General features: G+C 22.3%; 1 protein-coding gene across 1 annotated transcript in view; it reads left to right on the top strand.

Annotated features, from left to right (window-relative positions):
- LOC117179947 overlaps positions 1–12,286 on the top strand; it is a 54,944-nt gene that overhangs the window by 24,176 nt on the left and 18,482 nt on the right. Inside the window, exons 5-6 of the mRNA XM_033372223.1 lie at positions 1,784–1,927; positions 5,794–6,404. Coding sequence (XP_033228114.1) covers positions 1,784–1,927; positions 5,794–6,404 — 755 coding nt within the window. The remainder of the gene's footprint in view (positions 1–1,783; positions 1,928–5,793; positions 6,405–12,286) is intronic.

The following is a 12,286-nucleotide window of genomic DNA, read 5'->3' as shown; positions in this document are numbered from 1 at the left end:
TGAATCAGTTTGAATTGCTATAATTCTATGTTTTATCAACTAGAATTCAATTTGAATTAAATAGAATTATGTTTGAACTGAGAAGAATTCTATTTGAATCGAGAAGAATTAAATGGGAATTGTCTGGAATTCCAATTTTATAGACTATAAGTATGTTTAAATCAATCTACAATTATTTTCAAATTGCTAAAATTCAATTTTATTTACTAGAATTCACTTTGAATTAACTTAAATTGTTAGAATAATGTTGAAATTGCTAGTTTTCCAATTTAATTAACTAGAAACAGGTTTGGAATTGCTAGAATTCTATTTGAATTAACTGGAATTGGAATAAGTCAATTTTCATTATTCCATTCATACTAGAATTGGTCTAGAATTTCATTTGTCCAGACTATATTTCTGTTTTAATCCAACTAAAATTGTTTTAAAATTGCCTGGAATTCAATTTCAATCAACTAGAATTCAATTTGGATTGCTATAATTCAATTTGAATTTACCAGAGTTATGTTTGAATTGAGACGAATTATATTTTAATGGATAGGAATTAAAATATAATTTCCTGGAATTTCATTTGTCTAGGCTATATTTCTGTTTGAATCGAACTAGAATTGTTTTTAAATTGTCTTGAATTCGATTTCAATGAACTAGAATTTAGTTGGAATTGCTATAATTGAATTTTAATTGACCAGAATTCTGTTTGAATTGAGTTGAATTCTATTTTAATGGACAGAAACTAAATTAGAATTAACTGGAATTCCACTTGTATAGAATATACTTCTGTTTAAATCAATCTAGAATTATTTTCAAAATACAAAAATTTAATTTCAATTACCTTGAGATGCAATAATTTAATTGAAATGTAGTATAAATGATTAGAAGGCCACTTGAATTAACCAGAATTTGATTTGAATTGAGAAAAATTCTATTTTAATGGATAGGAATTAAATTATAATTGCCTAGAATTTCATTTGTCTTGACTATATTTCTGTTTGAATCGAACTAGATTTGTTTTCATATTGCTGAAAATCAATTCAGATTTAATAGAGTTAAATTTGAATTAACCAGAATTATGTTTAATTAATTAACTGGAATTGTTATAATTTTGTTGAAATTGCTAGATTACGAGGCCATTCGAATTAACTAGAATTCTTTTTGATTTAAAAGAAGAATTCTTTTTGAATGAGCAAGAATTAAATTACAATCGACTAGAATTCCATTTATATAGACTATATTTATGTGCAAATCAAATTAGATTTATTTTTAAATTGCTGACATTTAATTTGTAGCAATTAGAATTCCGTTTGAATTGCTCAAATTTAACTTTAATTTACTAGAATTCAGTAGGAATGCGTACAATTTAATTTATAATTGTCAGAGTTGAAAAATTCCTCATTTCAAATTTAAATGGTACAATTTCCAACTTAAAACCTTATTTGTTAAATAATTAAATATACATCGTTCGAAATGGAATAATTTTAGATTGTGAATTTCTAAATCAGACAATTTCAGTAGCTCAAACTGGAAAACTTGTCCAATTTAAATTATTTTTCTGCATGAAGACCTAAACTAAAAATTGTTCAATTCTGCTTGGTTCTTCGGTTTTGTGTAATATTGAAGGTTTTAATTTTAAATTCTTCCATTTTTAATATGTTCAATTTTCAATTTTAAACACTTCAAATGTAGAATCGTTTCACATTAAATTCTTTAGTTTGGAAAGTTTTTTCAATACTTCAAATTATAGATTGCTGACCGTAAAAGCAATTCGAAATGTATTTCTTTGCAGGAAACAAGATTCGGCTCCGCTATCAACCGAATTGCCAGTTACGGTTGCTGGGAGTACTTTTTATGGATTGAATGCGTCTAGAAGTGCGAATGATGTGCCGAGTAGTAGCCAAGATATGGGAGATTATCGTCGTACTTCTGACAGGTAAATTAAAAATATAAACAAATAATCAAATAAAAAAGTAGAATAAAAAAAATCCACTTAAGTCCAAAAATATATAACGAAAAATAGTCATAAGGGTCAATATATACAAAAATGCAAATATTTTTTATTAAAACATTTTGTTGAAAATTAGTTCTTTTTTTTTGGTTTGATAAATTTTTTTTTAGTTGAAAATTCATCATTTTGGTATAAAATTAAATTACATATTCTAGTTGAAGATTTATTATTCTAGCTGAAAATTAATCTCTTGGGTTAAACATTAATTTTTTAACTAAAAATTAACTATTCAATTTTTGGTTGAAAAATTGTCTCTTTTAATTGAAAATTCGTGTTTTTTGGTAGAAATTAATCTTCTTGGTTAAAAATTCATCTTTAAGGTTGAAAATTCAATGATTCTTGTTTAAGGTTCATCTTTTTAGTTAAAAATTCATCCTTTTGAAAATTCAAATATACTAGTTGACCATTCATCATTTTCGAAAACTTTGTTTGAAAATGTGATTTTGTTTTGTTCGAGAACAATTTTTATTTTTAGTAAAAATTAATATTATATCTGAAAATATAAATATTCCATTTTTGTTTGAAAGTTGATCTTGCCTAAATGATAAACGGTAAACAGTTAATCTTCTTGCTAACAAATTTATCCTTTTCTGTCAAAAATACATCTATTTTGTTGAAAATTCGTCTTGTTTGGTTGAATTCAATTTTTTTTCAGACTACGAATTCAAATATTTTTGATTAAAAATAAACTAATATTCTTTTTATTAATTTTTTAAAATCAATTACTTGGTTGAAAGTTAAACTACTTTGTCAAAAATTATATTCTGTTTTTGGTTGACGATTTATAATTTTAGTTGAAAATTCAACTATTTCGGTAGAACATTCTTTTTTTTTTCTTCAAAATTCAACTATCTATTTGAAACTTCAACTTTTCTGGTTCAAAATTTTAATATTTATTTGAAAAATCAACTTTTTTGTAGAGAAGTTGTCTTTTTGGCTTCAAAAATTAAAAATTTCATAGAAAATTAACGTTTTTGTTGAAAATTTATATTTTTCGTGGAAAATACAACGTTTTTTTTGGTAATTCGTCCTTTTGGCTTTAAAGTTCAGCAGTTTGGTAAAAAATTTAAATGTTTCGTTGAAAACTAACTTTCTTTTTAAATTCATATTTTCGCTTGGAAATTCAACTATTTGGTTAAAAGTTAAACAATTTATTTGAAAATTAAACTATTTAGTATAAAATCAACTTTTTTGTTAGAAATCATAGTTTGGAGTCGTCTTTTTAGCTTCAAAATTCAACAATTTTATAGAAAATTCAACTTTCTTGTCCCAAAACTAACCTATTTAAAAATTGAATTTTTTTAGATAATTTGTCTTTTTGTCTTCAAAATTCAACAGTTTGTTAGAAAATTATACGGTTTGGTTAAAAATTAACTTTCTTATTAAAAATTAATATTTTTTGCACAAAAATAAACTATTTTGGTTAAAAAATAAATTACTTGACATTTTAAATATTTGTTAGAAAATGAACGTTTTTGTTGAAAATTTATATTTTTGGTACAAAAATCAAAATTTTTGTATTCAAAATTAAAATATATATTATTAGTTAAAAATTTTCTTTTTAAATTAATATTATTGTTTTAAAATTCAACTATTTGGTTAAAAATTAAAAAAAAATTATTTGAAAATTAAACTATTTGGTATAAAATAATTTTTTTTTAATTGGAAAATCAAATTTTGGGATTCAAAATTTAGTTGTTTTTTTTTTAGATCATTCGTATTTTTAGCTTAAAAGTTCAACAGATTGATAGACAATTAAACTTTCTTGTTTCAAAATTAAACTATCTGAAATTTTTTGTAGATAATTTGTCTTTTTGACTTTCGAAATTCAATAGTTTATTAGAAAATGATGGAATTTGGTTGAAAAATAATTTTTGTTGTTGAAAATTAATATTTTTGGTAGAAAATCCAACAATTTTTGCTCAAATATCAATAATTTATTTGTGACACATTAACCATTTGGTAGAAACTTCAACTTTTTTGGTTCAAAATTAAACCATTTATTGGAAAATTCAACTGTTTTGTAGGTAATTTGTTTTTTTGGCTTTAAAGTTCAGCAGTTTGATAAAAAATTTAAATGTTTTGTTGAAAACTAACTTTGTTTTTAAAATAATATTTTGGTTTTAAAATTCAACCATTTGGTTAAAAATTTTTTAAAAATTATTTGAAAATTAAACTATTTGATATAAAATAATTTTTTTTATTGGAAATTAAATTTTGGGATTAAAAATTTAGATGTTTTTTTTTAGATAATTTGTGTTTTAGCTTAAAAATTCAACAATTTGATAGAAAATTATAGAATTTGGTTGAAAAATAATTTTTTTGTTAAAAATTAATATTTTTGATAGAAATCCAACTATTTTTGTTCAAATTTAAAATGTTTATTTGCAAAAATTAACCATTTTATAGAAACTTCAACTTTTTTGGTTAAAAATTAAACTATTTATTGGAAAATTCAATTGTTTTGTAGGTAATTTGTCTTTTTGGCTTTAAAGTTCAGCAGTTTGATAAAAAATTTAAATGTTTTGTTGAAAACTAACTTTCTTTTTAAATTAATATCTGTGTTTTAAAATTAAACTATTTGATTAAAAATTTTTAAAAAACTTATTTGAAAATTAAACTATTTGGTATAAAATAATTTTTTTTATTGGAAAATCAAGTTTTGGGATTCAAAATTTAGGTGTTTTTTTTTAGATAATTCGTGTTTTTAGCTTGAACATTCGACAATTTGATAAAAAATTTAAGTTTCTTGTTTCAAAATTAAACTATTTGAAAATATAATTTTTTGTAGATAATTTGTCGTTATGGCTTTTGAAATTCAAGAGTTTGTTAGAAAATTATAGAATTTGGTTGAAAAGTAATTTTTTTGGTTAAAAATTAATATTTTGGATAGAAATCCAACTATTTTTGTTCAAATTTAAATAATTTATTTGGAAAAATTAACCATTTTGTAGAAACTTCAACTTTTTTGTTTCAAAATTAAACTATTTATTGGAAAATTCAACTGTTTTATAGGTAATTTGCCTTGTTGGCTTAAAAATTGAACTTTTTTGATAAAAATTATTATTTTGGTAGAAAATTAATTATTTTGCATTAAAACTTTTGTTTGTTGGAAAATCATATTGTTTTTTGGTTGAATTTTAATCTTTTTTGTTTTCGAAAATTCGTCCATTTCATTGAAAATGCTGCTTTGTTTAAAAAAAAAAAGAAACATTTTATTAAAAATTAGCTACTTTGGTTTAAAATTAAACTATTTGAAAATTTTAATATTCGGTAGAAAACTAACGTTTTTATTAAAAACATATATATTTTTGGTAAAAAATGCAACATTTTTTCTTTCAAAATTAAACTATAAACTTTAAAATTGAACTTTTTTTCTATAGATAATTCGTCTTTTTGGGTTTTCAGCAGTTTTTTTACAAAATTGAAATGTTTGGTTGAAAGCTAACTTTCTTTGCAAAATAATATTTTTGTTTGAAAATTCAACTATTTGGTTTAAAATTAAACTGTTTAGTGTAAAATAAACTTTTTTGTTGGAAAATCACATTTTGGGGTTCAAAATATAATTGATATGTAGATAATTCGTCTTTTTGGCTTAAAAATTCAACAATTTGATATAAAATTCCACTTTCTTGTTTCAAAATTAACCATTTGAAAATTGAAGTTTTTTTTGTGAACAATTTATCTTTTTGTCTTCGAAATTCAACAGTTTGTTAGAAATTGATATTATTTGTTGAAAGTGAAATGATTAAATTATGAAAAGGACCCCATTTTTTCTGAAATTTGTTCAGATTTTCAAGAACTCGACGGAACGACGAACTCCAAGGCTTCATAACCTTGGAGGAGTTCATGCTTGCTCGTCAGGACGAGGACCAACGAGGAACACCATCTCCACGTTTTACTCCCCTAACGAGCGACCATGTTCACATCCAACATCGAACATTCGATAATCTTGAAAGTGCAAGAATGCGATTTGTCCGCGACATTCCGAACAACAATGGCGTCATCTACGGATTTCCGAAGAACTATGACGAGAGCTCGTCGACGAGCGGAAGTTCCTACGGAATGCAGACTCCTACCCACACTTTTGAACGGCGAACAAGCGAGCGCTCGAGTCGCGAAACGCGAGATTCAATTGAGATGAAAGGATCATCGTCGGCTCCGCGAACTTTGAACTGCATGCGAAAGAAGAAATCTTCGGACGGGGCATATTATGATAGTCGGCAGGATAATCGGATCAATTTGGAGCAGCAAAATCGCTCGACTTCGCCACGAGGAGGCGCTCATGGCCAAATTAATCCGGCGGATTATGGCTGCGAGTATATTGGCACCGAGTTCAGAGTCGAGAGGAATAATTTCACAGAGATGGGATTCAGCCAGAGGAGAATCGCCAGGAATGATGGTGAGTTTCATTCGGAAAATAATTATACTAAATATACAATTTTCGCAAAATTGTACGCTAATCTCACTAGTTTATTATTATTTTTTTTTTATTTGTTTTTACCTTTCCTTGCAAAATGTTTTTCAATTTTTTTGCTATTTGGCTGAAATAATGTTTATTGTTGATATTTTAATCAAGGAAAGATTTTCATTGCAATAAAATAGCGGAGTCGTATGACAAAAGAGAATAATTTTGAATTAAACAGTTACATTCTTAATAAAAATAATTAGCTTTCTACAAAACAGTTGCAATTTTAAACAAACAAAAAAATGAATTTTCAACACAGAATATTAATTTTTGACGAATAGTATTAATTTTCTACCAAAGACTTTAAATTTTCAGTAAAAAAATTCATTTTTAACAAAAAGAAACAACGAGTTTTTAACTAAAATTATCTGTGTTGAACAGTAAATATAATAGTTGATATTTCAACAACAAAAAAGGATATAAATTTAAAAAAAAAAGGATTTAAGGAACAAAATCGAATTTTTCTTAAAATACTTGATTCTTCAACTAAAACATATTAATTTTCAACTAAACAATTGCATTTTTAACCAAAGACAGTAACTAATTTTCAACCAAAATTATAAATCATCACCAAAAAATGTCATAGTTGTTTATTAAAAACAAAAACCAAAAAAATATGTTAATTTAAAGAAAAAGTTAGATTTAACTAATAAAATAGAATTTTCATTAAAATACTTGATTCTTCAACTAAAAAAGATTAATTTTTAACTAAACAATTGCATTTCTAACCGAAGAAATTGTTTTTTTTTACCATAAAATTAGAATTTTCAAAAAAATAGTTAAATTTTCTACCAAATTTATAAATCATCACAAAAAAATTTAATATTTAATATTTTAACAAAAAAAAAAGATTTTAATATAAAGAAAAAGTTGGATTTAACTAATAAAATCGAATTTTTATTAAAATAATTTATTCTTCAACTAAAAAAGATTAATTTTTAACTAAACAATTGCATTTTTAACCGAAGAAATTATTTTTTTACCATAAAATTAGAATTTTCAAACAAATAGTTAAATTTTCTACCAAATTTATAAATTCTCAGGCCCAAAATACAAATTTTCTACACAAAGGTATAAATTTCAACAACAAAAATAAATTTTCGTCTAATTATTAACCAAAGTCAATAAATAATTTTTAATAAAAACTATAAATCATAACCAAAAAAATCGATTTTATTAGTTAAATCCAACTTTTTCTTTATATTAAAATCTTTTTTTTTTTGTTAAAATATTAAATATTAAATTTTTTTGTTATGATTTATAAATTTGGTAGAAAATTTAACTATTTTTTTGAAAATTCTAATTTTATGGTAAAAAAACCATTTTTTCGGATAAAAATGCAATTGTTTATTTGAAAATAATCTTTTTTAGTTGAAGAATCAAGTATTTTAATGAAAATTCTATTTTATTAGTTAAATCCAACTTTTTCTTTAAATTAAAATCTTTTTTTTTTTTGTTAAAATATGAAATATTACATTTTTTGGTTATGATTTATAATTTTTGTTAAAAATTATTTATTGACTTTGGTTGATAATTAGACGAAAATTTATTTTTGTTGTTGAAATTTATACCTTTGTGTAGAAAATTTATAAATTTGGTAGAAAATTGAACTATTTGTTTGAAAATTCTAATTTTATGGTAAATTAATCTTTTTTAGTTGAAGAATAAATTATTTTAATAAAAATTCGATTTTATTAGTTAAATCCAACTTTTTCTTTATATTAAAATCTTTTTTTTTGTTAAAATATTAAATATTAAATTTTTTTGTTATGATTTATAAATTTGGTAGAAAATTTAACTATTTTTTTGAAAATTCTAATTTTATGGTAAAAAAACCATTTTTTCGGATAAAAATGCAATTGTTTATTTGAAAATAATCTTTTTTAGTTGAAGAATCAAGTATTTTAATGAAAATTCTATTTTATTAGTTAAATCCAACTTTTTCTTTAAATTAAAATCTTTTTTTTTTGTTAACATATGAAATATTACATTTTTTGGTTATGATTTATAGTTTTTGTTAAAAATTATTTATTGACTTTGGTTAAAAATTAGACGAAAATTTATTTTTGTTGTTGAAATTTATACCTTTGTGTAGAAAATTTGTATTTTCGGCCTGAAAATTTATAAATTTGGTAGAAAATTTAATTATTTGTTTGAAAATTCTAATTCTAAAGACAAACAAAAACAAAACAAAAATATGTTAATTTTAACAAAAAGTTGGATTTAACAACAAAATCGAATTTTCCTTCAAATACTTGATTCTTCAACAGAAACATATTAATTTTCAACTAAACAATTGCATTTTTAACCGAAGAAATAGTTTTTTATAAAAAAGTTAAAATTCTCAAAAAAATAATTAAATTTTCTACAAAAAATACAAATTTTCTACACAAACGTATAAATTTCAACGACAAAAATAAATTTTCATTTAAACAATTGCATGTTTAACAAAAAATTGATTTAATACAAAATACATACATTGTCAACCAAACAGTTTAATGTTCTGCCAAATTGTTGAATTTGTTAGCCAAAAATACATATTTTCTACAAAAATTCATAACTTTCAACGAAAAATTAATTTTCATACATCATTTCCTTTTTTAACAAAAGTCAAACTTTCAGTCAAAAAATTACTTTACAAAAAAAAAGCTAATTTTCAACCAAAAGTTACATTTTCAGCCGAAAAAATTGTTTTCTTGAAAAAAAAAATAAACATAGTACATAAAGTTTCAACCAAATAGTTGCATTTTCTACCAATTTTTAAAAATTTTCAGCCGAAAACACGAACTTTCTAAAAAACAGTTAAATTTTCGACAAAAAAGTTAATTTTCAAGGAAATACTTAAAAATTGCAGTTAAAAAATTAGTTTTTAACCAATAACAAAACCTAATTTCCAACTAAAATTATGAATCTTCAACAAAAAATGTAATAGTTTATATTTCAACAAAAAAGATTTTTCTGCAAAAAAAAAAAAAACAGTTGGGTTTAACTAACAATAACGAGTTTTTAACAAAATATTTGAATCCTTCACTAAAACAGATTATTTTTTTAGCCGAAAATATGACATTAATTTTAAATACTTTTTACAATTTTACACACAATTTTATCGCACTATTTTGACGTTTTTTTGCAAATTGGTGACACTGTTTACAACATTTTTAACCTCTGAAGTAGTCGAGAAACTTTGGTTATAAAAAATATATATTTTTTTAATTTAAAAAATTTAACAAACTAAAAAAATACTGTTGCTAAAATCTATATTAATATAATTTTTAACAATACAACATTACTTTTTCCCCCAAAAAGACGAATTTGATAGAAAATCATAGATTTTCAACTATATAGTTAATTTTTTACAAAATAGTGTAATGTTCTACAAAACGGTTGAATTTTCAACCAAAATTGTTAATTGTCAACCATTCAATTTAATTTTTAACAAAATGATTGAATTTTAATTTTACTAAAATCAAGAATCTTCAGCGAAAAATGTTATAATTTATATTTCAAGTAAGAAAGATGTTAATTAAAAATAAAAAACAGTTAGATTTAACCAACAAAAACGAATTTTTAACAAAATTCTTAAATCGTCAAATAAAATAGATTAATTTTCTAAAAAACAGATCCATTTTCAAACCAAGAAATTGACAACCAAAAGAGATTAATTTTCAACTAAAAAATTGCATTTTAACCGAAGAAATTGGTTTTCCACTAAATTGTTGAATTTTTCAGCCGAAAATACGAATTTTCTACAAAAAAGTTGTATTTTCAACAAAATAGTTAAACTTTCAGTCAAAAATTTAATTTATAATCTAAAACAATAACTAATTTTCAACTTAAATTATAAACCATCAACCGAAAAATGTAATAGTTGATAATTTACCAAAAAAAAAGAGTTTAATTTTTTTTAAATATTTGAATTTAAATAAAAATATTTTAACAATTTGGATTTAACGAACAAAAAAGAATTTTCAAGAAATTACTTGAATAGTTGACTGAAGTAGATTATTTTTCTACCCGAAAATACGAAATTATAACAAAGTAGTTAATTTTTAATTTAAAGAATTAATTTTAATCACTATTTACAATTTTACACAATTTTTTCGCACTATTTTGACGCTATTTTTTTTTAATTTGTGACACTATTTACAAAAATATTTATCCCTCAAGTAGTCTACAAGCTTTGGGTTTAAAACCTTTCTTTTAAATGTAAACAATTAAAAAACTAAAAAATTCTATTGATAAAATCTATATCAATGGAATTTTTTAACAATATAATATTGCTTTTCTATCAAAAATACGAATTTTTAAGAAAATCATAGATTTTTAACCATATAGTTAATTTTTTATCAAATAGTTGAATTTTCTACAAAACGGTTACATTGTCAACCATTCAGTTGAATTTTTAACAGTCAAAAAACTAATTTTCAACTAAAATCATACATCATCAAAAAAAAGTAAAAGTTGATATTTCAAGAAAAAAGATAAAAATTAAAATAATACAAAAAAAAAGTTGAATTTAACACAAAAAAAAAAGAATTTTCAACAAAATATTTGAATCTTCAGCTAAAACAGATTAATTTTCCAGCCAAAAATACGAATTTTCAACAAAGTAGTTAAATTTTCAGATAAAAAATTATTTTTAACCCGAACATACAACGAATTTTCATCTAAAATGATGACATTTCAACAAAAATAATGAAGTTTTAATAAACCAGTTCAACCTTCCATCCTAGAAATTAAATTTTCAATATAAATAGATTAATTTTTAACAAACGCTGTAATAGTTGATATTTTAACAAGAAAATATTTTAATTTAAAATAAACAAAAAAAAAAAACAGTTTAATTTTACAAGAAAAGCGAATTTTCAACGAATCACATGAAATTTTCAACTAAATAATTGAATTTTTATACTAAAAAAGATCAATCTTAACAAAAAATGGAAGTTAAATGTTTATTTAAGAGAATTAATTAAAAAAATAAACATAATTTCCAACTAAAATTATGATTTTTCAACCAAGGAAATTAAGTTTTGAGAAAATAGTTCACATGAAACGCGATATCGAGTTGAAAATTTGGGAAATTAAATGAGAAGCACTAAAAAACGTTTGTCTGATACTAAATTTTCTATGATTATGAAAAAAGCACCAAAAAAATGTTTACGATAAAAAAAAACTTTTTTTATAATTGTAAAAATATAGGACCAGACAAAAGTTTCTTAGTGCTTCTTATTTGTAAATTAATAATATAATAAATATTATTGAAATGCAAATAATTATTAAGATTGATAAATTTAAATAAATAATTATTAAAAAAGGTAAAATTGTTTTAATTGTTATTATAAATAAACAATTAATTCAAGATAAATTATTTAATATATTTCAGTCTCAATAATTAGAAGAAAAAAAATTCCAATTTTATAAATAACGAGATAAAAATAATATATTAATAAATATTTCCCGAATTTTCAACTCGAAATCGCGTTTCGTGTGAACGTAAATTGGGCTTGAAAAAAAATGTAAACAAAAATTGTAAGGTTACGCTCACATAACCTTGAAAGTTTCAGAAATTTTATCACATTATTTTGACACTATTCTTCAAATTTGTGACACTGCTTACACTATTTGTCATCTCTGAAGTGAGTCCACAAATTTTGTCTTTAAAACCTAATTTTTTTTTTTTAATTCAAACATTTTTAAAAATAATCAAAAATATTCCTCCAAATCTAACCTCAAAGTTTTCCAACTGTTTAGGTAAGTAATGTAATATAGTGTCTTATAAATTTAATTTTTCAATAAAAATTAGTAAGTATATATTA

This window comes from Belonocnema kinseyi, chromosome 1 (genome assembly GCF_010883055.1).
Source record: "Belonocnema kinseyi isolate 2016_QV_RU_SX_M_011 chromosome 1, B_treatae_v1, whole genome shotgun sequence".
Taxonomy (NCBI): Eukaryota; Metazoa; Arthropoda; class Insecta; order Hymenoptera; family Cynipidae; genus Belonocnema; species Belonocnema kinseyi.
The sequence above is the reverse complement of the archived record's forward strand: the minus strand, read 5'-3'. Positions and strand labels throughout refer to the sequence as shown.